Raw genomic sequence first — 26,517 nt, 5'->3', positions numbered from 1 at the left:
CAGTAAGACTTTGTCACCAAAAAAAAAAAAAAAAAAAAAAAAAAAAAAATCAAAGTTGCACACCAAACTCTTGAAGAGTTGGTTTACCTCTTGAAGAAAAGTAAGAAATTAAAGGAGAACTTCCATTTTTTACTTGAGGGCAAAAAGAAAATGACCTATTTCTAGAAAACACATAGAAACACATAGTAAAGGTTATTTCAAATATTCAGTGCAATTTACAATTCATTTCATTTCAGATTCTTTGAAATTTTTTCTAATAAGAGTGACTAAATACAATTCACCTACCATTTCCCTATAATGATAAATAGAAACAAAAAAATACATTAAATACCAATGTACTTATTTAAAAATAATTTTGAATTTTCTTTTTTTCTTTTTTTTTGAGACAGTTTCGCTCTGTCGCCCAGGCTGGAGCACAATGGTGCGATCTTGGCTCACTGCAAGCTCCGCCTCCCAGGTTCAAGCAATTCTCCTGCCTCAGCCTCCTGAGTAGCTGGGACTACAGGTGCCCGCCACCACACCCAGCTAATTTTTTTGCATTTTTAGTAGAGATGGGGTTTCACTGTGTTAGCCAGGATGGTCTCGATCTCCTGACCTCATGATCCACCCACCTCGGCCTCCCAAAGTGCTGGGATTACAGGCGTGAGCCACCACTCCCAGACTAATTTTGAATTTTCAAAGATAATCTATGATTAACAAGAAAGCCTGAAAATAAAGAAATAAATTCCTGGTCAGGCACAGTGGCTCACACCTGTAATCCCAGCACTTTGGGAGGCTGAGGCAGGCAGATCACCTGAGATCAGGAGTTCGAGACCAGCCTGGCCAACATTGTGAAACCCCGTCTATACCAAAACTACAAAAATTAGCTGGGCGTGGTGGTGTGAGCCTGTAGTCCCCACTACTCAGGAGGCTGAGGCAGGAGAATCGCTTGAACCCGTGAGGCGGAGGTTGCAGCGAGCCGAGATCGCGCCACTGCACTCCAGCCTAGGTAACAGAGCAAGACTCTGTCTCAAAAAAAATAAAATAAAAAAATTAAATTCCCACGTCCTGGAATAGTGCACGGCATATCGTTGTTGAATGAAGAAATGAATGAACGAACAAATAAATACCAACTCACCTGGGGTGTAAAAATGAATGTGTCTGAGAAACATGGTCACCTTCCTGCTTTATGACAGGATACCATGACTGTAATTCCATTCCTGATGGTGCATCTGTCTGCAGAAAAACATGGAAGGGAAACATTTATTCAAGGAAAACTGTGAAGGTTAATTTTACATGTCAACCTGACTGGGCCACTGGGTAAAGACAATTAACATTATTTAGAGTCATCATGCCAGGCACAGTGGTTCACACCTGTATTCCCAGCACTTTGGGAGGCAAAGCGGGGAAGATTCCTTGAGCCCTGGAGTCAGCCTGGGCAACATACAAAGACCCAGTCTCTTAAAAAAAAAAAAAATTAGCCAGTTGCAGTGGTGTACATCTGTGGTCCCAGCTACTTGGGAGACTGAGGTGGGAGAATCCCTTGAGCCCAGGAAGTTGAGGCTTGCAGTGAATCATGATTGCACCACTGCACTCTATCCTGGGCAAGAGTGAGACTCTGTCTCAAGAGTCATCTTCCAATAAGGCAGTCTTCCCTTGAAGAAGCCTGATTAATGACCTGAAACTCAGAGACACCCACATGAACTATCCCATCACAAGAACAGTTTCAGTATGCATGCTAACATGGAGTACCAGAAATGACTGAATCAAATTTCATACTTATGAAATCTATTTTATTTATTTATTTTGGTTTTTTTTTTGAGATGGAGTCTTGCTCTATCACCCAGGCTGGAGTGCAGTGGTGCGATCTCGGCTCACTGCAACCTCCACCTCCCGGGTTCAAGCGATTCTCTGCCTCAGTATCCTGAGTAGCTGGGATTAAAGGCGCCCACCACCACGCCCGGCTAATTTTTCATATTCTTAGCAGAGATGGGGTTTTGCCACGTTGGCCAGGCCGATCTCAAACTCCTGACCTCAGGTGATCCCTGCTCCTCAGCCTCCCAAAGTGCAGGGATTACAGGCATGAGCCACTGAGCCTGGCCAGAAATCCATTTTAAATAATAGAACTCTGTAAAGGTACAGCACTGGAAAATTGATTCTTATTCCTGTACTACAATCAGCCAGACTATACCCCATCCCTACAGTATTTGTTAGCATATTAGCTAGATACCATTCTACAGCAATACTTTGCCAAATTAAATCCAAAACCACATGGTTTGCTAACACTCATCATTAAACTATATTTCCTAATAAATATAAAAAGCATTTTTTAATACTTAAAGATGAGCTATAACTAAAAATAAAGAAAAGGAGAAAGGTAACTGGCAACCTAATGAACATCTAAAGCTGAGAACTTTATACATCATTCTTAATTCTAACAAATATCCCCCATTCAATAGGTATCATTACCATTTTACAGATGAGAAAACAACTGACGTTCAGCAATTGAACAGGGGCTCGGTTCAGTGGCTCACACCTGTAATCCCAGCACTGTGGGAGGCCGAGGCGGGTGGATCGCCTGAGGTCAGGAGTTCAAGACCAGCCTGGCCAACATGGCAAAACCCCATCTCTATTAAAAATGCAAAACTTAACCAGGCATGGTGGTGCGCTCCTGTAATCCCAGCTACCCGGGAGGCTGAGACAGGAGAATCACTTGAAACCAGGAGATGGAGGTTGCAGTGAGCCAAGATCATGCCACTGCACTCCAGCCTGGGCAACAGAGCAAGAATCATCTCAAAAAATAAAACAAAAAAAGAAATTGAAGAGAAAAAAAGAATAAATGATCTGTAGTTACTAACTTCTCCCTTATTTTGGTTTGCTTTATTTACACTTTGTCCTCCCTTCATCCCCCACATATTTCCTATTATACGAAATTACCTTGCTCTTGTGGGAAAAGGATACTTAAAAGATGGGGGCAAGACTCACCGGTAAGGGAAAGGGGAAAGAAAGACAGGAGAGCTGAAAGGTGGAATGGTTAAGGTGAGCAACAAAAATAGGAAGTTAACAGACAAACCCAGGAAACTGAGGGAGAATGAGATTAGGAATGAGTTAACCAAGGGATAAGACAAAAAGGAGAGCTGGATATTTCTCTAAATCCTACCTTTAAGAGGTTCTATGGCCAGGCGCAGTGGCTCATGCCTGTAATCCTAGCATTTTGGGAGGCCGAGGAGGGTGGATCACCTGAGGTCAGGGGCAAGAGACCAGCTTGGCCAACATAGCGAAACCCAGTCTCTACTAAAAATACAAAAATTAGCTGGGCGTGGTGGTGCACACTTCTAATCCCAGCTACTCGGGAGGCTGAGGCAGGAGAATCACTTGAACCCAGGAGGCGGAGGTTGCAGTAAGCCGAGATTGCACCACCACACTCCAGCCTGGGCAACTGAGCCAGACTCCATCTCAAGATAAAAAAAAAAGAGGCTCCAATTCCGGTCGGGTGCGGCAGCTCACACCTGTAACTTTGGAAGGCTGAGGGGGGTGGATCACCTGAAGTCAGGAGTTTGAGACCAGCCTGGCCAACATGGAGAAACGCCGTTTCTACAAAAATTAGCCGGACATGGTGGTGAGTGCCTGTAATCCCAGCTACTTGGGTGGCCGAGGCAGGAGAATCACTTGAATCCAGGAGGCAGAGGTTGCAGTGAGCCGAGTTCGCACCACTGCACTCCAGCCTGGGTGACAGAGCAAGACTCTGTCTCCAAAAAAAAAAAAAAAAAAAAAAAAGAGGGTCCAATTCCCAATTCCTTCTGTATAGGGCATGACGACTTCATTCAATAATGAATAAAACCACACATATAGTGGAGAGCCACTAAACACCAACAAATTAGGAAAGTAGGAAAGCTGTTTTGCCTGATGTCCCAATATTCCAGTTTGGAACCAAGAAACTAGGACTGCAAACAGATCTCTGGATGTTAAGCAGTAGTGATTAAAACAAAATCAACTCTAAACTGTCCAAACTCTGGTTTGATTACTGAGATCCTACCAATGGAGGAAACCAATGAGAATGAAGAAACCTGGGAGAGACCTGAAGTAACCCACTGCCCTCAACAAAACAGGCTGAAAACAGAAAGGAAACAGCTCTTAGAATACGTATCTTAAAATCTGATCAGTCAGGAGATGATTTAGGGCCAATTAAAAGACAAAAATAGGCAGGACATGGTGGCTCACTCCTGTAATCCCAGCACTCTGGGAGGCCAAGGTGGGCGAGTCACGAGGTCAGCAATTCAAGGCCAGCCTGGCCAATATAGTGAAACCCTGTCTCTACTAAAAATACAAAAATTAGCCAGGTGTGGTGGCACGCACCTGTAATCCTAGCTACTCAGGAGGCTGAGGCAGGAGAATCACTTGAACCTGGGAGGTGGAGACTGCAGTGAGCCGAGATGGTGCCATTGCACTCCAGCCTGGGCGACAGAGCAAGGCTCTGTCTCAAAAATAAAAAAAGACAAAAATATGTATGTGGGAGATCTTTATTTTTGTTAAGAATTAGGCCAGACACAGTGGCTCACGCCTGTAATCGCAGCACTTTGGGAGGCCAAAGCGGGTGGATCACGAGATCAGGAGTTCAAGACCAGCCTGGCCAAGATGGTGAAACCCCGTTTCTACTAAAAATACAAAAAAAAAATTAGTCGGGTGCAGTGGCAGGCGCCTGTAATCCCAGCTACTCAGGAGGCTGACGCAGGAGAATCGCTTGAACTCAGAGGGCGGAGGTTGCAGTGAGCCGAGATCATGCCACTGCACTCCAGCCTGGGTGACAGAGTGAGACTCTGTCTCAAAAAAAAAGAGAGAATTATTGAGCAATGAATTTGAAAGACTAACAAGACCTCAAAATTATAGGAAAAAGATTAATATTTTTAAAAGATTTAAGAGTTGAATATTCAGTGAAGGTCTCCACATGATATGTAAATGTGGAATTTAGAAAAAAAAAAAAAAAAGCCCAGGCACAGTGGCTCATGCCTATAATCCCAATACTTTGGGAGGACAGGAGAATCAACTGAACCAGGGAAACAGAGGTTGCAGTGAGCTGAGATCGCTCCACTGCACTCCAGCCTGGGCAACAAAGTGCGACTCCATCTCAAAAAAAAAAAAAAGAAAAAAAGAAAAAGAAACCTCACATTTTGAACTAATATTCAGAATCTGGGCAAATTCAACTGCTTATTTATAAAATAAACCAATCACTTATATTTATATAGTTCCTCAGCCTATAGCTTAGTTATAGCAGTAAGAAAGGGAACTGACTTCTGCCAACAGAAATACTAAATGATAGATGCTAAGTGACAGCTGACAGCCTAAGGTGAGAGGAAAATTACAAGATGCAAACACAAAAACTGCTTCAAAAAGCAAGATAATCTGAGTAAAGGCTTTAGCATAGACCGGGGCAAATAATTTAATATATCTCAATTGTCCCCTACCCCAATTCAACAAAGTATGGTAATTAATGTTTAAGAATATTGAGTTGGCCAAGTGCAATGGCTCACATCTGTGATATTACCTAGCACTTTGGGAGGCCAAAGTGGGCAGACTGCTTCAGCTCAGGAGTTTGAGACTGGCCTGGGCAACACGGCAAAACCCCATCTCTAATAATAATACCAAAATTAGCCAGGCAAGGTGGTGTGTGCCTGTAGTCCCAGCTACTTGGGAGGCTAAGGCAGGAGGATCACTTGAGCCCAGGAAACAGAGGTTGCAGTGAGCTGAGATTGCGCCATGGCACTCCAGCCTGGGTGACAGAGCCAGACCCGGTCTCGTTAAAAAAAAAAAAGTCTTGAGTCAACATGACATAGCTAAATTATGTTCTGTATACCACTTAGATTCAAAACTTTTTCAGACATTTTACAATTCATGAAAACAGTTTTTTAAAGAAACACAATGCTTTTAAAAAGTATCTTAATGGGTAGAACATTTTGCACCCCAATTCTATATGACCAAAGAGGTGCTAATGAACGAGGATAAGTTCATTCTAACAAATCAGTAAAATTTAAGATCAGTTTGAGGGCAGGAACAGTGGCTCACACCTGTAATCCCAGCACTCTGGGAGGCCAAGGTGGGTGGATCATTTGAGGTCAGGAGTTCGAAACCAGCCTGACCAAACGGTGAAACCCCGTCTCTAATAAGTACAAAAAAAATTAGCTGGGCATGGTGGTGCATCCCTGTAATCCCAGCTACTCGGGAGGCTGAGGCAGGAGAATCACTTGAACCCAGGAGGTGGAGGTTGCAGTGAGCTGAGATTGCGCCACTGCACTCCAGCCTGGGCAAAAGAGTGAAACTCCGTCTCAAAAAAAAAAAAAAGGGAAGATCAGCTTGAATTAAATGAGAATTTCTTTTCTAGACATCATTTGTTAAAAACAAATAAAGTTCCTCTTTAAATAAGTGTTATATCTGAAACAATTCTAGATGTACTGCCCAAAAAATCAATTGTTTCCAGATTTTTTAAATTAAAACTACTAAAATTGGCCCTACCCAGTGGCTCACACCTATAGCCCCGGAATTTTAGGAGGCCAAGGCACAAGGACTGCTTGAGTCCAGCAGTTCAAAACCAGCCTGGACAACATAGAGAGACCCCATCTCTACAAAAAAAATTGTTTTTAATTGGCCAGGCGTGGTGACGCATGCCTGTAGCCTCAGCTACTCAGGGGACTGAGGTGGGAGAATCAGTTGAAGCTGGCAGGTTTGAGGTTGCTGTGAGCTATGATCCTGCCACTGCACTGCAGCCAAGGCAACAGTGTGGGGCTTGTCTCAAAAAAAGAAAAAGAAAAAAATATAAAATTACTAAAATTGATTTACATATTTCAAAGTTTTTCCTATAATGAATACTGGAATCTCAAATCTTCAGAATATCAAGCAAATTCTAAATTTGCTCAAAGACCTTGACTTGAAATCTGACTCAATTTTGATCATTAAGCTCATTTCAAAACCCTACAGTTTGATTTATAAGAGTAAGTTTTATCTTTACTCATGAGCCACACCTAGCATCTATTTATTTGTGTCTCTAAACTTCAGGTGCCACCTTAAATAATTGCTAGCACATTCCTTTATTTTTAAACAGTCATCCCTCTTAGTTCCTATCCTTTATTTTATTTCCTAGTCTTGACCAACCCAATAAGAGTCAGACTAGAGCTTCTAAGGAATCTTAAAGATCACCTAGCATAGTCCCCTAGCCAATGTCTGAATTCCCTATTTAAAATCCCTGTTAAGTGGCTATGCAGCCTCTGCTTAAACAGCAGCTTCAGGTCAAGAACCAGCCTTACCTTTGTATTTTTAATACCTAGCACTATATGCCTATCATGTAGTAGGGACTCAATAAATATTTGTTGAATGAATTCTGAATGACAGTGCAGCTCATTAATTCCCAAGGTAGCCTTTTACAAGGTTATTCTGCTACCACAAAACTCTTGGTCTCTTTCACGTTTGATATCCTTCTACTCCACGAAGCACCAAGGAAGCCCAACAGTTTCTAAGGCTGCATTTTATCAGAGATATAAATTAAACAATACAAATGATGGGGACACGCACAACACTAACCATGATAAAATGTTGCAAGCTAATTTTACCTAATATGCTGTGGTAAGCCATAAACACATTTATAACAAATTATCCTAACTGTATGTTAAAAACAATTAAGAAAAGCACAATGTTTATGATACAACAAAACATTCAGAGGCATGCCAGATTTTCTCATCTATTCTGCATTTGTGTCAACATACAAATTAGGTTTTCAAAAAAAGAACAACATAATTAAATGGCTCAGCAGTAATGCTACTAATCAGGAATAAAAATTAGATACCAAATTATGAGTATCTACTGCCTGGCATCTTACCTTTCAACATGGGAATCATTTATTTTTATATGTATTTAAATTTTAAAATACATTATATTACTTGCCAAAGAAGTGGATCATTTAGTAGCTTAAGTTAGAGCCTTAACATTTCAAAATGCTCTTATCACCCACCTTCCCCATCATTATTTACCCCAAAATGAACAGATAGCATCCTCATTTCAAACACATAAGCAAAATTTCAGACACATAAATTTCATTCCAAAGGTTCTTTCTCTTAGGTCATAAAACCCCAAATGTCTATGAATGCACAATTTAAACAATTCCAAAATATATAGTAAAAAAATATAAAATAAGTAAAAAGAAACATTTATGAAAGTTTCTCTAAATTTCTGCACCTTCCTATGGTTATTCTGTATACATGAGCCTTTGATAATCAGATTTCCTAATGAAGAACCACTGTATTTTAGTGATACGATGCTAATTAGTCTCATAATGAAAAATAATTTAGAGAGCTTGATTTCATTTACAAAAAACTTCTTGTCACTACTTTCTAAATACAAAAGTAATTCCACCTGCTCAGCATTATTCATACAAATATTTGAATTTGTACCAAAAAACCCCCTTTAAAATTCCTAGACAATTTTTTTCCCTTGAGACAGGGTCTTGCTCTGGGGTACAGTGGTATAATTATAGCTCACTGCATCCTCCAACTCCTGGGCTCAAGGGATCCTCGTGCCTCAGCCTCCAGAGTAGTTAGGACTATTGGCCCGTGCCACCAAGCCTGGCTAATTTATTTTTATTTTTTTTGTAGAGACAGGGGTTGCACTATGTTGCCTAAGCTGGAACTTATTTTCAGTACTAAATCTTGCTTTTAGGTGGCACTCTAATTTTTAATTACAGCATCAGATTACTATTTTGATCTTTAATTAAGTCCTAATGACAAACACTAATGAACTAAAGAAATCAAGATAATGCCTCAAAACAATAGTGAGAATTCCAAAATTCCAACAAAAATCAGAATTAAGCCTTTTTACAAATATATGAGCCGGAAGGCCAGGCACAGTGACTCACAACTGTAATCCCAGCACTTTGGCAGGCCAAGGCAGGAGGATCACCTGAGGTCAGGAGTTCGAGACCAGCCCGGCCAACATGGTGAAACCTTGTCTCTACTAAAAATATAAAATTAGCCGGGCATAAAGGCTGGGCGCGGTGGCTCACGCCTGTAATCCCAGCTACTTAGGAGGCTGACGCAGAAGAATCGTTTGAACCCAGGAGGTGGAGGATGTAGTGAGCCGAGATCACACCACTGCACTCCAGCCTGGGCGACATAGCAAGACTATCTAAAAAATACAAATAAATTTAAAAAATTAGCCGGGCCTGGTGGTGCACGCCTGTAGTCCCAACTAGCGAGGGGGCTGCAACAAGAGAATCACTTGAACCTGGGATGCGGAGGTTATGGAGGTTGTCGAGGTTGCTGTGAGCCGAGACCAAGCCACTGAACTCCAGCCTGGGTGACAGAGTGAGACGCCGTCTCAAAAAAAAAAAAAAAGTGAAAATTATTTCTAAAAACAGAATTTTTAAAGTGCTATAAGTGATAAAGATTAATTTCTAAATTTGTGTTCATAAGACAGAAGCAGTAGTGTAGGTTGGTAAATTTAATAGTCTATCTCCCTAATGGCATATTTACACAAGAAATAAAATATAATACATATGAAATGCACATTACCTTGTTCTGACCCAAAATAAATCATTAGCAACTTACTAAACACATGACTGGATACACAGGAAGTGAATATATCTCATCAGGATCTTTTTGCTGTGTATAATACAAAGACATTCAAGTGGTCAATAAATGATTTCAGAAGTATAAAGACACCCTACCAGAGGTAGCTGCCAACAACTCTTACTGAAAGAAACAGAATCCCTCAGTACTATCAGGTTTCCTTAATACTTCCAACATGTTGTAAGTGTTTCAACAACTGAAACAGAACAGTGTTACAAGGTAGCAAATAGCTACTTAGAGATTTCAAGGCTTAATCTTGGGCCTCACTTCACTGTAATCAATAGAATTGATCAAATTAACGCAAAACTGGGACAGTATGATCTAAGCATCTGCACTAACTCATCAAAAACAGATCGTCAGGAGTCACAGCAATGGCTGCTGTTTCCACGGGCTGAAAGATCATACCACCTACCTCACAAAGCCAATTTTAGGTTTGAGATACTTAAAAATGCTCACAGAAAATGCAAAGGCTCAAGTTCTTGTAATAATTTTGCAACTATTATTTTGAGTCCTTAATGGAAACAAAGCCATGCAAAGTTGGTAATATAACATCCCCTTTACAACTTGAAGGAAGAGAAATACACTGATAAAAATCCTGTTAATCCCGTGACATTTTATACTGAAGGTCTGTGATGCCCAATAAACTTAATACTGCAACTACATGGAAATCTCAGTGTCATACACATTATTTTCCACTGAAATATCTGTCAAAAATTTTAATCTGTATAATTCTAAGGCTTTACTTTTCTATCTCATTTTAGCATATATGCTTAACAATTTACAGTCCTGGATTATTCTGGCCTTCAAATAATGTAAACTGGCAATATCAAAATGGAGATTGATTAATCTTACTATGTGCAATGTCCTCTATTTTCCATTTTATTCTACTTCAGGTTTTTATGTTTTTTAATGCTGGTGACCCACTAAATTGATTTCATGACACTCCTGGCGATTTTCAATTGAGGTTCTCAGGAGAATTTAAAATGCCCCAAGGCATCCATTGTATGTAATGAATTACCTTCTCTCCAGTGCATTTAGAATGGTACCAGTACCATCACTGGGAGAAATGACAAAACCAGCACTCAATTCATTTTCTGTAGTGCTTAAATCTCCCCTATGGAACCCTGCTTGAGATGGCTACATGAATGACAAATTGCAGTTTGAAAAACACTGCTCTAAATGAACTGTCTTAAAATTGGTCCAAAAGTATTATTCCAGTAACTACTCCTTTTGTTTTTCTTTTTCTTTTTTTGAGACAGAGTCTCACTCTGTTGCCCAGCCTGGAGTGCAGTAGCACGATCTCTGCTCATTGCAACCTCCGACTCCTGGGTTCAAGCAATTCTCCTGCCTCAGCCTCCCAAGTAGCTCTAATTACAGGCATGTGCCACCATGCCCAGCTATTTTTTTTTTATTATTATTTTTAGTAGAAATGGGGTTTCACCATGTTGGCCAGGCTGGTCTCGAACTCCTGACCTCAAATCATCTGTCTGCCTTGGCCTCCCAAAGTGCTGAGATTACAGGCGTTAGCACCGCACCAGGCTTACTACTCGTTTATTAATACTTATGCACTCTAGAAATGCTTTTGCACAAACACAGTTACAATTACATATGCAAATGAATAAATTCCAGAGGCAGTTAACACATGGTGCAATTATGAGGAAATTGTGTTTTCTTCTTTGTACTTTTTTAGTATTTACTACAATGGGCCCATATTGTTTTCATAATCACACAAAAAAATTTAACAGAATATAAAAAGCATAAAAGTCTTAAATCATCTTTATTAAGTTTTGTTTTGTCTTTTTTTTTTTTTTTTTTTGAAAAAAACAGGGTCTTGCTCTGTTGCCCAAGCTTGGAGTGCAGTTGTGCCATCACAGCTCACTGCAGTCTCAACCTCCCCAACTCAAGCCATACTCTCATCTCAGCCCCACAAGTAGTTGGCACCACAGGCATGCCCCACCAAGCCCAGCTAATTGTTTTTTTTAATCTTTTGTAAAGACAGGGTCAAACTATGTTACCCAAACTTTTAGTAAGTTTCTTAAGCTTTTTAATTCCTTGTTCCCATAAAAAAAATGCAAAATATGTACTTTTAATGCCATTTGAAATCTCAAAATAAATTCAACATCACAAATAAAAACGAAATGCTGGTTTGTTTTAAAACTAAACCTGTTTCCCTCTTCGAGAATCACTGGTAACTTTATAGCGCCACTTAGACTTCACTGTTATCCAAACCTTTATTAGGCACCTACCACATTCTAGATTCGAAGACTGTAAGATGAAAGAAGACTGTAAGACTGTAAGATGAACTCCTGCTCTGGTGGGGCCTCTATATATACATATTTCTATGATCCACTCTTAAGTCTAGAAGTCATGAAATCAAAAGGACTCAAACTAATTTTATATCTTTCCTATTCATTCTTTCTGCCTAATATAATGAGTTAGTGATTGAAGCAAACCACATCTTTTTTTTTTTGAGACGGAGTCTCGCTCTGTCGCCCAGGCTGGAGTGCGGTGGCGCGATCTCGGCTCACTGCAAGCTCCGCCTCCCGGGTTTACGCCATTCTCCTGCCTCAGCTTCCCAAGTAGCTGGGACTACAGGCGCCTGCCACCGCGCCCGGCTAATTTTTTGTATTTTTAGTAGAGACGGGGTTTCACCATGTTAGCCAAGATGGTCTCGATCTCCTGACCTCATGATCTGCCCGTCTCGGCCTCCCAAAGTGCTGGGATTACAGGCGTGAGCCACCACGTGCAGCCGGAAGCAAATCACATCTTAAAACAAGATGCATTGTTTATATATTCTTTTGCTTTCTAGAGTCTAATAAAATCCTTATTTTATGTAATACGAACCCTAGTAGAATAAAATTCTATATGTGAACAAAATACAGATTCAAGCTATTACCAAAGCTATTCTCAAACAAGTTCTACCCCTTTACTAGGAACAAACTGAGTTCTGGCTCCACAATCACTTTCCACTCCCAGAATTCTAAAGGGATTAAAATTAGCCCAATTCGCTGGGTGCAGTGGCTCACGCCTGTAATCCCAGCACTTTGGGAGGCTGAGACAGGCAAATCACCTGAGGTAAGGAGTTCGAGATCAGCCTGACCAATATGGTGAAACCACATCTCTACAAAAAATACAAAAAATAGCCAGCTGTGGTGGCACATGCCTGTAATTCCAGCTACTAGGGAGGCTGAGGCATGAGAATCACTTGAACCCAGGAGGCGGAGGTTGCAGTGAGCCGAGATTGCCTTATTGCACTCCAGCCTGAGCTACAAGAGCAAAACTCCAGATCAAAAAAAAAAATTAGCCCAATTCTTGATTGCTTCTTTGGTTTCCCAGTGGCATAAATGATAACATATGCACAGCTACGAGAAAACTACTGGCTGACTATGATGATCCAGGCCTACTCTGAAAACACGGCGATCTCTTTTTTGTTTTTCTTCTTTAAAGTTTCTAAGTTTTTTCCCATTTCTCAAACAAAAAGGATAAATTTCTAACTTTTAAAAATCATATGCTAACAATTCTATTTTTTAATAATAAAAATAGAGACTCTATTTCCTAAACCACAGGGGGCACTATTTGCAAAGCCACTCTAGAGCTTTCAAAAAAAAAAAAAAAAAAAATGCCAGGGATAGGGAGGGTCCACATATCCTGTTATTAACAGAATGAGCTCCAAAAACTTGATTACTCTGAAGTTATTATAAAAGTTGTTTTGTAAAAAATGAGAAAGGCACTAAACAAAACCTTATCCAATCTAAGCAGGTCTGTGTTGGTCTCCATCATTCAAAACCCCAATGTGGTATCAACCGAATAAATGGAATGGGCACTATCTCCAATCAATGTACCTTTTTGGGTTACAAGTCTAAAATAATGAAATAATTCAGAAAATGCTTCTATAATAAAAAACTGTTTCACACTTTCTTCTTGCACACTTCATTTTGGTAAGCAAATATCCAACTAGTGTAATTACTGTGTACAAAAAAACTATAAATGAGATACATTTGAACCCAATACTCAGTTATCTTGTCTCAGAAATATAATTCTAGATAAGAAAATGTTTGAGGAAAGGAGGACTCCTCGAATACATAGTATTTCAATAGTAGTTTGAAATACCATCCTACATTTCTGCAGTAAAGGCTCTTAACTTCCAAAATGCTCATTCTCTTGTTTGATGAATTATATTAACAGTTTACGTGCAAATTGTATCTGTTTAAAGGTTAAGCCATCTTTAAAAGAAAATCCAAATATTCTAAAATATAGTTTAGTGTTATTTTTCAAAAATCTATTCAGTTAAAAAAAGAAAAATTTAATTGAGTGCCTTTGACATGCCAGGCTTTGAACTCGGTTCCAAAAAAATAGAAAAAATACTCTCTAAACTAGTGGGAACAGTTACTAATTTTAGAAAGTTAGACAAAAGTATGCATACTGGTCCGTCATATGAGCACAAATACTTCATTTGACTCTCAACTTATCCCCACTTGATCAAAAATTTTGCTAATCGCAAAATGTAATCTGTATCACTGGGGTAGCAAATCACCATCAAATCCACCACAATTATTACTAGATCACATTCTGTCCCAACACAATTCTTTGTAGTTGCCCATTCTACTGTTCCTTATCTCATTTAGGTTTATATGGACAAATACGCTGCCTAATACAAGTATAATTAAAAGCTTGCAAGAGGGCAGAAATATTTTGTACTATTATTACTCCAATGATCTCTACAGAAATGAAGAAGTGAAACAAAAATGCAAAATTAAACTCTGAAATGGCTAACACACTTTCAGGGAAAAAAATTTTTTTAAGTTGCTATCTTTAGGTCATCTGTTTGTATCATAAGTAATCTATAGAGATTTTTCCCCCCAAGTAGATTAAAAACTAAAATATTTTACTTACCTAAGAGTAGTCCAGTCTAAATGTTAAACGTTTAAATTTTAGCCAGGCGTGGTGGCTCACACCTGTAATCCCAGCACTTTGGGAGGCTGAGGCTGGTGGATTGCCTGAGATCAGGAGTTCGAGACCAGCCTGGCCAACATAGTGAAACCCCCATCTCTACTAAAAATACAAAAAATCAGCTGGGCGTGGTGGCAGGCACCTGTAATCCCAGCTACTAGGGAGACTGAGGCAGGAGAATTGCTTGAACCCGGGAGGCGGAGGTTGCAGTGAGCCAAGATTGCGCCATTGCACTCCAGCCTGGGCAACAAGAGCAAAACTCTGTCTCAAGAAAAAAAAAGTTTAAATTTTAATATACAGAACTTATGAGGGTATATATAGTTCTTAACTTAGTAAAGTGGAGACTGTCAGCCACATGCTACAAAAGTGAAGAATCGGCCAGGCGCAGTGGTTCACATCTGTAATCCTAGCACTTTGGGAGGATGACGAGGTCAGGAGATGGAGACCATCCTGGCTAACACGGTGAAACCCCGTCTCCACTAAAAAAACAGAAAAAATTAGCCAGGCATGGTGATGGACACCTGTAGTCCCAGCTACTCAGGGGGCTGAGGCAGGAGAATGGCGTGAATCTGGGAGGTGGAGCTTGCAGTGAGCCGAGATCGCGCCACTGCACTCTAGCCTGGGCGACAGAGCGAGACTCCGTCTCAAAAAAGAAAAAAAAAAAAAAAAGAAAAAAAAAAAGAAAAAAAAACACAAATACTGAAGAATCACCTACAACAAATGACCACTTCCAATATGTTTGAAAATAATCTTAAGTAAACATTACTCTTCAAGTTTTATTTACAAATGATTAATTTGCCTGTTGATCTTTTTTCATAGAAATGTAATATTCAACTAAATTAGATTAAACTTATTTTAATTTTCTATTTTTGTTTACATAAATTTGATCTACTTCTGATTTTGCTGAATATCCACTGAAGATGTGAAAAAGAATCAGGAACGTGATGTTTGCATGTATTTATACAGTTTAAAGTACAATAATGATTATTCCAATAAAAAGCACAAAAAGCTCGTTATCAGATAAGTAGCTTGACAACATTCTGCCTAAAATCAAGTGTATATATATGTGTGTGTGTGTATGTGTGTGTGTGTATATATATATATATTTTTTTTTTGAGACAGTTTCACTCTGTCACCCAGGCTGAAGGGCAGTGGTGTGAACTCAGCTCACTGAAACCTCCACCTCCTGGGTTCAAGCTATTCTCCTGCCTCAGCCTCCCAAGTAGCTGGGATTACAGGCGTGTGCCACCATGCCCTGCTAACTTTTGTATTTTCACATAAACACAGAGCAAGAAGATTAGGAAAAGTAGTTTATCCAAAATACACTTATGTCAGACTAATAATTAGACTGGGGCGGGCCGGGCACCATGGCTCATGCCTGTAATCCCAGCAATTGAGAGGACGAGGAGGGCGGATCACCTCAGGTCAGGAGTTAAGACCAGCCAGGTGGATCACCTCAGGTCAGGAGTTAAGACCAGCCTAGCCAACACAGTAAAATCCCATCTCTACTAAAAACACAAAAAACTAGCTAGGCATGGTGGTGGGCACCTGTAACCCCAGCTACTTGGGAGGCTGAGGCAGGAGAATCACTTGAATCTGGAAGGTGGAGGTTGCAGTGAACCAAGATCACGCCATTGTACTCCAGCCTGGGCAATAAGAGCAAAACTCCGTCTCAAAAAAAAAAAAAAAAAAGACTGGAGCAACAGTATCTGGCAAATGTGGCCTCCAATAGACATGTAAGAGTAGAGCACCGCTGGGCATGGTGGCTCACGCCTGTAATCCTAGCATTTTGGGAGGCAGAGACGGGCATATTGCCTGAGCTCAGGAGTTCGAGGCCAGCCTGGGCAACACGGTGAAACCCCCTCTCTACTAAAATACAAAAGAAATTAGCTGGGCGTGGTGGTGGGCGCCTGTAGTCCCAGCTACTCAGGAGACTGAGGCAGGAGAACTGCTTGAACCCAGGAGGCAGAGGTTGCAGTGAGCCGAGATCGTGCCACTGCACTCCAGCCTCGGCGACAGAGCAAGACTTGTCTCTACAAAAAAAAAAAAAAAGTACAGCACCTAATTAGCTTGGGGGCAAGATATTACAAATATCAAAAGGGGTATTCCACATTTTGAAATATAATCTCTGAGCACAAACTTCAGCACGGGACAAGACCAACTGTAAGCAAGTTCTACACTGAGCACTGGCTTGAAGTCAATCCTGATTTAAAATTATTTAATAGGCCGAGAGCAGTGGCTCATGCCTGTAATCTCAGTACTTTGAGAAGCCAAGGAGGATGGATTACCTGAGGTCAGGAGTTTGAGACCAGCCTAGCTAACATGGTGAAACCAGTCTCTGCTAAAAATAACAAAAATTAAAGGGTGTGGTGGCGGATGCCTGTAATCCCAGTGACTCAGGAGGCTGAGGCAGGAGAATCACTTGAACCCAGGAGGCAGAGGCTGCAGTCAGCCGAAATCACGCCACTGCACTCCAGCCTGGGAAACAAGAGCGAAACTCCATCTCAAAAAAAAAAAATTCAGTTAATAACTGCACCTGAAGAATACAAACTTATCTAGCAGCCACTGGCAAGAAATTTCAAAGTGCTGGTCTTCTGGAAGCAGCAAGCAGCAAACTACCATAAATCAGTCTAAAATTATTATCTTCATTAGGCTTAACCAATGTCTTAAACTACACTGTTAACTAAATTTCCCTCAAAACCTTAAAGGCACCAGAATAAAGCGCAGGATCCCAAGTCTTAAGGACTAGTCCAAGCTCTAACTTTGCTGTGAAGAAACCTTCAGTCAGTCATTTAATATGCTTTATTCATTTCTTCTGTAAAATAGAAAAGGGCAAGGATATTTCAAGGAATCAAAACTAATAGTGGAAAAATTCAAAGTTCCTAAATGAAACACAGCCAACCTCTTGTTAAGAATTAAATAAAATTATATATGTAAAACCGCTCAAGAATAATGCTTGCCACATTTTAAACACTTAGTGTTAGGAACTGTTATTATACATCAATTTTAGTCAAATAGGAAAAAATATAAAACAACCCGATCAACAAACTGAATATTTAATAATCCCAATCTTGTCCATTACCTAGGCATTCAAAACCTTGGAATGAAAATAATACTTTAGCCTACTAGATAATGCAGCAAGAAAAATAAAATTATGATACCTTGGCTGATAGGTGGTTGTCTTTTTGTTGTTTTTTTTTTTGAAATGGAGTCTTACTCTGACGCCCAGGATGGAGTGTGGTGGCATGATCTCGGCTTACTGCAACCTCCACTTCCCAGGTTCAAGCGATTCTCCTGGCTCAGCTTCCCAAGTAGCTGGGACTACAAGCACACACCACCAAGCCTGGCTAATTTTCGTATTTTTAGTAGAGATGGGGTTTTACCATGTTGGCCAGGCTGGTCTCAAACTCCTGACCTGAAGTGATCTGCCCGCCTGGGCCTCCCAAAGTGCTGGGATTGTGAGCCACTGCTCCCACCTGTTGATAGGTTTTTTGTTTGTTTTGTTTTTTGATGGAGTTTCCCTCTTGACGCCTACACTGGAGCACAATGGCACAATCTCGGCTCACTACAACCTCCGCCTCCGGGGTTCAAGCGATTCTCTTGCCTCAGATCCTGAGTAGCTGGGATTACAAGTGTGCGACACCACAGCGGGCTAATTTTTGTATTTTTAATAGAGATGGGATTTCACCATGTTGGCCAGGCTGGTCTCAAACTACTGACCTCAGGTGATCCACCTACCTCAGCCTCCCAAAGTGTTGGGATTACAGGTGTGAGCCACTGAGCCTGGCAGGTTTTTATATTAATATTTTATTAGTTTAAAATAAATTTTCCTTACTCCAGCTGTCATTTTTTTGTGTTATTCCTTTCAAATCACAAATTCTTCAGATATTATGTCTTTTCCATTTGTTTCAAATATTGAGCAAGCCTGAATATCCAAGCATAGAAACATCAGAAATCATAGGTGTAGCTCTGAAAAATGCTGTTTCGAGCCCACAGGAATTGTGGCCATTGTACCATTTGCAAATGGAGATAACACCAAAGCGCAAATTATCTTGAGTCCTAGAAAAACAACAGATGTAGTGGTAGTGGTCAAGAAGCAGGATGTGTGCAAAAGAGGATAAGAAAAAGAAGCCCTGGCTGGACGCAGGGGCTCAAGGATGTAATCCCAGCCCTTTGGGAGGCCAAGGTGGGCGGATCACGAGGTCAGGAGTTCAAGACCAGCCTTGCCAACATGCTGAAACCTGGTCTCTACCAGAAGTACAAAAAAAAAAAAAGAAGCCCTAACTCCTCCACTCCCTGGCTACATAATTTTGGGAAAGTCATTTTATCTCTCTGACCTTCATTAAGCTTTATCTATAAAACGGAATAATAGTCTTACTTCTCTCACAGGATGTTTGGAAAGTCAAATGAGAAAACATACTGCAAAGCACTTTATGGCCTAAAAACTGCAATACAAATATATCAATCGGTATTCTGCTGTTGTTGCATGAGCAATGTTCAACATACAGGTTAAGTTACACACTAAACATAGAATTTTCATTTCAAAGTAAACCACTACCATTATTAAAAATTGATTAAAAAAAAAAAAAAACTTGCCTTGGATTGATTTCTCTTTCCACTTCTCATGCTAAACTTCTCCTTCATTTCTTCTAAAATTATCTTCAGTTTCTTTTCTTCAGGTGTTCCTAAGTATTTTTGGTTCACATGAAGATAGCAATGCCATTTAGCTGATTCAAAGCCCCAGTGGCAAGTTCTTTTGTCAGGTGATCTGTGAGAATGCATCACAAACGTCTGGGGTGCAAACATTCCACAACACTCCAGACACTGAATACATGGAGCATCAGGCTGAACATAAAACTGGGGTGCAAATAGACCCTGACATTTGCCTAGGCATTCATGTTCCACTTCAAAGGCACTGCCAGTTTCCTTTAACTGGGCCAATGAGTTTTTAGCAGGAAGTACGCTACCATTTTGAGGAAAAGTTCGTGGCCGCAATAAAGCATTACATAATCTTTGTGCATCAGTTAATGTAATCAGCCCACAGGATGGGGCATTGAATGGAAGTATGCCCAGTACCTTTAAGATATGAAGCTGCTCTGAAGTACACCTTGAACAATATATGTACAATTCATCACACACTGTATTTATTTGCTGGAGTGTAAATTCTCGGAGAACAGAATTTAAGACTTGGGGCAAACAGAGTCTCTTTTCTCCTCCAACTTGAAAACAAGAAATAGACTCCCCTTCCAACACAGTCTGAGTGAGTTCTGTGGAGCTATCGGAAGGGATGAGCAACGGGCCAGGAAGAACCTGAGGTGATGGAAGAGGCAGAAATACAGTAGGCGACATGCTTTCTTGAGAGTGCCGAGCAGAAAATGCTGCTGGTCCACCCAGCGAGCTCTGACTACTTAAATGGAATTGTGCCAATGTGTGTTTCAAACTGGGATTTAAATGCAGAGTTTCAGGAACAGAAGTACAGGTTCGCTTGATATGCTCTCCATCAGTTTCCACTGGTGCTTCTCCATAGTCATCCAAGTGTTCCTTCTTAACTGTTGGCACCTTGTTTATCGTTTTTCCATTTGCATGAATGTCTGTTACCATTTTTTTCGCTGGGGGGCTGCCATCATCTTCCATCCCATTCAGTTTTTTAGTTGAGCCCTGAACCAAGGAGAAATTTGTCTGGAGGTTTTCCATGCTACACTCTTCTGTTAAATAATTAAGTCTGAGATTAGCATTTCTATTTAGTTGCTTATTTGAAAAGAGGAAAGTAATGAATGGATACAAATGCTTACCGTAACTTATCTCAAACTTTTCAAAGCGAGATCCCCTTAAATTAATAAATTTTGCGACTTAGTTTTGGTTCTCCTTATAATTTGGTATAATTTCACTACAAATCCTATAAAATTGTTCGTTTTGCCTCTAATAATAAAGAAAAGAGGCACACCTCTGAGGATGGCTTTGTTTTCTTGAATTCTTCAGATATACATATTAAAATAAAGTTACCAATTTCTCAATTAAAGATGTCCAGGGTCAATGCAATGGTCTGGTTTGTTTTAAGCAAAACACATGAAAAGTTTATGCCATTCCTTGTGCCATAAAATCTAGACTCAAACACAAGTCAAAATGATGCAACCAAATTTAATCTTTACCACCAAGGAAACCAAAAAGGAGGGCAGAGGGAGTATTTCGTCTAAAAATGATGGTATGCTGGTCTGTGCTGAAAAACTGAAGACGTGTGTAAATCCTCACACCAGTAAGAACAGCCTCCGACTTAAAAAATTGCCCAGTTATCTTCAAGGATTATAGTTCATTCTTCTTTTAATTAATCTGGAAGAAGAGAAGGGGGGTGGGGTAAGAGTTACATTTGAATTTGCTCCAGAGGCCAAAGGGCCAATTTGAAACCAGTTTCTTTTCTTTCTTTTTTTTTTCTTTTTCTTTTTTTTACGGAGTCTCGCTCTGTCACCCAGGCTGAAGTGCAGCGATCTCGGCTTACTGCAACCTCCGCCGCCCGGGTTCAAGCAATTTTCCTGTCTCAGCCTCCGGTGTAGCTGGGACTACAGGCGCAAGCCACGACACCCGGCTAATTTTTTTGTATTTTTAGTAGAAACGGGGTTTCACCATATTGGTCAGGCTGGTCTTGAACTCCTGACCTCAGGTGATCCGCCCGCCTGGGCCTCCCAAAGTGCTGCAATTACAGGCGTGAGCCACCGCACCCGTGGCCGAAATCAGTTTCTTAATCTTAAACTGAGTTCACTTTACCAAGGTGAAGCTTGAGTGATTTCTTTAAATCTAACACCAGTTTACTAGAATATTCATTTAAATAGGAAAGCAATTTGGAGTTGTATAAAGCGAGCAATAATATAACATAAAAGGCCTTTCAAGTTCAGAATATGAAGACTCTTAAGCAGATCATCTCAATTAGTACCAGAGGCTTTCTCAGCTATGCCATTTTAAGGGAGGAAAAAAACATCCATTACTTCATCTCCTATTTAAAAACAAAAAAACAGTTTCATCCAAAAAAATCAGATAGGAGTTAACATATCTACCATATATAACTAAGTTACAATTTTAAGTGGATTAATTCAGCTAGTCCGTGTACACTATTTTTCTGGAATGACTGTAGGCAAAAATTAACTTTCTCTTAAAAAAAGGTTAGCGATTTTACTTAATGGAAGCCAAAAGCTATAGACTCCATGCCTGGGAATCTCCATCCTTGAACAAGACTAATCCGGGACAAAAAGCACAAGGCAGATAAACCTCACAAAGAATGCAAATGGAGGAAGAGGAGAAAAGAAAAGACTCTTTTTCCACTTCCTTCTTGAGAGAAAACCCAAAAGAAATCCAATAAATAGAAATTTTTGCTTCCCAAACTCTCAGCAATTTACCTTAAAACAGACCCAAAGGATTAAGGACCAATGCCACCAACCATCGTACAGACTTTCGTCCACCACAGCAACACACCTCACTCAACACAGGCCAAGGAAAAGGGCAAGGGGCATGACCTAGAATGGGGGAACCCCTAAAACCCTGAAGTCCTCCGCCCACTCAAAGCCACCCACCTATCTCTAACCCGGAGAGGGGGAGAACAAGGGACACGGGAAGCCTGGGGGTGGGTGTGCAAGGGGGTGGAGGGAAGTAAAGGGAGGAGTCCCCCCACCCCCACCCGCGAGCCTGGGATAACCCCAAGTGCCCTCCCAACACCGCCCCCCCGCGGAGGCCGCGGGAAGGACTGTGGAAATCCCCCCCCGCCGCGCACCCTCTCCCTGGGAAGTTCTCGGGTGTCACCTCAGCGCCCCTAATGCTGCACCTCCCCCCGCCAGCCCCGGGCCAGAACGAAGAGGGCACCAGGGCAGTTCAGGCGCCGAGCGCGGATCCCTGCGCCGCCGGGGGCTGACGGACGGAGTCGAGACCAGGGCATCCCCGCGGAGCGCTGCTGGACTGGGGGAGGGGGGCGGTGACGGGCGTCCGGGTCTCCGGGGTCCCCGGGGCTCCCGTCAAGTACAGCGCCCTGCCCTGCCGGCGCCCACCGCCTGGGGCCAACGAAGCGTGATCAGTCGTGGAATACCCGCCTAGCGACCCCCTCTGGCCCCGACCCCACCCGGGACCCGCGCATCCAAACCCCCTACTCGGGCCTCGGTGCCCGGGTAAGCTCGACGAGCTTTGTGAATTCCCCACCGCCCCTGTCGCCGCCGTCGGGCTCCCAGGAGGGTGAGCGCCTCTGGCCTCCCGCCGCCTCCGCCGCGTCCCCGCCGTGAGCCTGAGCCGCACCTGTGCCCGCCGCCGCCGTCGCCGCTCGCCCGCTCCCTTCGGCTGTGCCGGCGCCGCTCCGAACCCCACACACATCGCTACACACAGCCCTCTGACGTCACCGAGTCCTCGGCCCGCCCACGTCACTGCGGAGACACACGGCTTCCCGCAGACGCCGCCGCCGTCTCCGGCCGCCCGGGGGAGAGCGAGGGCGGCGGGGAGGGGGAGGGGAAGGGAACGGAGCCAGCGGCGGCGCCGCGCGCGCGGGCCCGCCGGCGTCGCCGCCGCCGCCACTTCGCGGCTCCCGGCCCCCTCGGGGACGCGCGTGCCGTCTGGCCTATTGTGGCTCCTCAGACCGCCCCCCTGGCCCGGTCGCCTCGCGCGCGTGCCCCTCCCCCCAGGCGCGCGCCCGGCGCTTCTGGCCCCGCGCGCCGTCTGGGAAGCTGGCGCGCGGCGCTGTCTGCGGTGCACCCGGCGCAGACAGGATGTTCCCTCCCCACCCCACCCTCACCGCCGCCCGCCCTCCTTCCTTCCTCTAGTCGCCCAGCCGGCTGTCTGGGGCCACCGCCCCGCCCCCGCCCCCGCCCCACCCGCCGCTCTGTGGTGATGGGCCAGACCCCGGGGCGCCCTGGCCGTTCGGACGCCGCGCAGCGGGGAAGAGGGGGCAGGGCAGCCGCGCGGTGCACTGTGCGCGACCCCAGCAGCCGGCAGGGCGGAGGCAGCGCCCGCCCGGCAGAGCGCCGCCGCCCGAGGTCAGGCACGGGCGACCCTCCCCCTGCGGGGCCGCAGCGGGGCCGCAGCTGGGCCGCCCCGCCCCGGAGGCAGCCGGGCGGCGGCCGCCCTGCAGGGCCCCCGGGGCCGGCTCTGCTGCCCGCCCCCGCGGGACCTCCCTCCTGGGCTGCCCCTCGCCCCCGCGGGGCCTCCTGCCCGAGGGCCGACCAGCCAGCTGCCGGCGCTCCGCCCCGCCCTGGCGGCCCCGGCCTCGCCCGGGCGGCCTCCACCCAGACGCCTTCCCCTGGCTGACCTCCATCCGCCATCGGGCCGGGCGGGAGGGGTGGCCAAAGTTCCGGCAAAACCGAGAGCAAACATTTCTGTCCCTACTCCCCAGCCTCCTGCCTCCACCCCACCAGGCTGCTCTCTCGGTTCCAGAAGGGAGCTATAAATTAAAGGTTTTTACAGTGTTTACTGAGGGTGTTTTTGTGTGTAGGTTTTTTTTGGAGAGGGACGAGACGAGGTAGGGAAGATAGGACTCAAGAGCTTTCCGGCTGTGACCCTCTGAGGCGTGTAGGGTGGTCTTCCTGGTTCCCAGGGTAGCCGATTAGCATATTGAACTCTGTAGAGCTGCTCCGTCACATTTCGAAACACCAAGAAATCCCCTTTTCTCCACCTCACCACAAGATCAGGAACTGAAATAGTCCACCGAGTAGCAGTGCACAAAATTCAGGAGACTCGAGCTTTGTCCTTTTTTCCCCTCATTTTCGTCCAATTTCTTCTAGTTTTACTGCTTCGGGTTGTTCCTATGGGGGCCCACATTTGCAGTCGGCCGGCTGGAAATACTTTTGTGCTCGTAGGTTTTTATTATTATTATTTTTTTTTTTTCCTCACAACAGGCCTCCGAAAGGCTCACAAGCCTCTCAATCCCCACCACTCCCCGCACCCCCGCCCAAGTTCCCTTCTTTAGGCCCCCGCCGCCGAGCTCCCAGGTCATGCCCCCTCTCCACCCCGCCCCCCCACCTTTTCTTCCTTCTTGACTGCCTCCTTTCCTGAACATGAATAATTCCACAGCACTTCCCATCTGTTATTGCCATAGAGACAGAAGCTTGGCAAAGATAATGATGTTCTGTGCAGAGCCAGTGGGGGAAAAACAGCATCTGCGAGTCTAGGGGGATAGATTTTCTAACTGTGAGAATATTCAGAAGGCCTAGCTGAAGATCTGATGTGAAGACTGGACAGTCCTGAAACTTGGCACCAGGTCAACTCTCAGCACCTGGCTCCTGTGTCTAGCCAGAAGGAACAATTTTTAGAAACCAACATGACTGGTTAATAAAAAAGTAATTCCAAAACTGCAATTATTAATAAATGTTTAGTAGTCATTTTACCAGCCATAAGAATAATTACTTGCTAGCATGTCCAAGGACCAAGATAAATTGGACAGTAAATAGACTTTTGAGAAATCAAACACATTAATCCGCCTCCCCGTTCTGTTGATTTGCATTCCTCAGAAATCTGTTTTTGAGAGATCTTTCATGCCTGTGATTTTATGTGCAATGGTTTGACAAATAGTGACCGGCAAATATGACTAGAACCAATCAAATTTGAGGGCATTTATTTTTCCCTTATTGGTCAAAGTACAAAATGCATCAAATTAAAATCATTTTGTCCTTGAATTCCCAAACCTCAAAGGTACGCGTTTGAAAGCAAGTGAAACTGAACGGGGTCCATTTATACATAGATCTGAGGCAGATGCGGAGGCTCACAGGAAGGAACATTTTTGCAGGCCTACTTAAGGATTTTCAGAAGTTATCAGTAAAATTTATTGTATGTATCATACGACATTGAAAACAAATGATAATGGTTCTTTATTCCAAATACAGAATTGCACAGACATAGAAAATGCAGGCCTTAGAAAAAATAAGCACTGCGAGGTAATGAATTTTGTAAGTCCACAGGCTCATGGTCTTCATCAGTGTCGAAAAGTCAATTACAGGATTGGTCAACAAATAGTTATTAGGTGGATTTTGCATGACCTCGCACCTCACCTTCTTGGCTGCCAGCAGGAGTTGAGCAAGACCACCGTGAGAGTGTGCTTGTCTGCGCATGAGAATTTCAAATGATTGGGGGTGGGGACTACCTATTGTTTCATCTTCTTCCATTAAATAGTACAGATAGAAGATCCCAATTAACTGGTACTAGGTAGTCTAGAATGTCTTCTTCATTAATTATGGCTGTCTGATAATAGAGACCAAGAATGGAGAGGTTACAAACTCGAAGGCCAGCTCTGTTCTGTGACCTGATAAATAGTTTGATGCAAATGCTTTTCTTTTGTCTCCATTTACTGATCTGTTGATAATGACCCACTAATATTAATTACAAAGAAGATGGAAATGAGAAAGGATAGGGTAAGATGCAAAAATTCAACATAAATTATTTTTATTTTTACGAAGGAGGGGGAAGAAAGTCAAATGTTAATTGAGCATGCAAACACTGGCTTGTGTTTGCATTTACACCTTCTGCTCTTTTCCAAAGAAAAGAAACCAGTTATGGTCTCTGATGGTCCTTCTGCCAAAGTCCTCCTTCCTTGAGCCTCGATTTTAAAAAATGTGTTTAAAAGGTTTTGTTTGTTTGTTTAGCAGCAAGTTAAATGCTAGGAGGTCCTTCAGTTTCACAAAAGAATCTCAACCATTTCCTTTTCCATCTCATTTTTCTCCTGTAACTTTTCGTTAATTTCTATTTTTCAGAATTATGATCTTTAACTTTTTTTTTTTTTCTTTTGAGATGGAGTCTGGCTCTCTCACCCAGTCTGAAGTGCAGTGGTGCTAGCTCCCAAGTGGCTGGAACTACAGGCGCGCACCACCACGTCTGGCTAATTTTTTGTATTTTTGTAGAGCGGGGGGTTTCACCATGTTGGCCAGGCTGGTCTAGAACTCCAGACCTCAGCTGATCTGCCTGACTTGGCCTCCCAAAGTGCTGGGATTACAAGCGTGAGCCACAGCGCCCAGTCTGATCTTTAACT

The 26,517-nt window shown here is 43.0% G+C and overlaps 1 protein-coding gene across 5 annotated transcripts in view; it reads right to left on the bottom strand.

Annotated features, from left to right (window-relative positions):
* SKIL (SKI like proto-oncogene) overlaps positions 1–23,109 on the bottom strand; it is a 37,166-nt gene extending 14,057 nt beyond the window's left edge. Inside the window, exons 1-5 of one of the 5 annotated variants that reach the window (XM_063721638.1) lie at positions 22,806–23,031; positions 20,330–20,864; positions 19,134–20,242; positions 9,567–9,620; positions 1,118–1,215 (exon numbers count right to left, since the gene is read on the bottom strand). In XM_063721638.1, the coding sequence (XP_063577708.1) occupies positions 1,118–1,215; positions 9,567–9,620; positions 19,134–20,231 (1,250 nt within the window). In that variant the 5' untranslated portion in view covers positions 20,232–20,242; positions 20,330–20,864; positions 22,806–23,031. 5 annotated transcript variants of the gene reach the window in all.
* Between the last annotated feature and the right edge of the window lie 3,408 nt (positions 23,110–26,517).

This window comes from Pongo abelii, chromosome 2, assembly GCF_028885655.2.
Source record: "Pongo abelii isolate AG06213 chromosome 2, NHGRI_mPonAbe1-v2.0_pri, whole genome shotgun sequence".
NCBI classification, from domain to species: domain Eukaryota; kingdom Metazoa; phylum Chordata; class Mammalia; order Primates; family Hominidae; genus Pongo; species Pongo abelii.
This window is presented reverse-complemented; position numbering and strand designations above follow the sequence as displayed.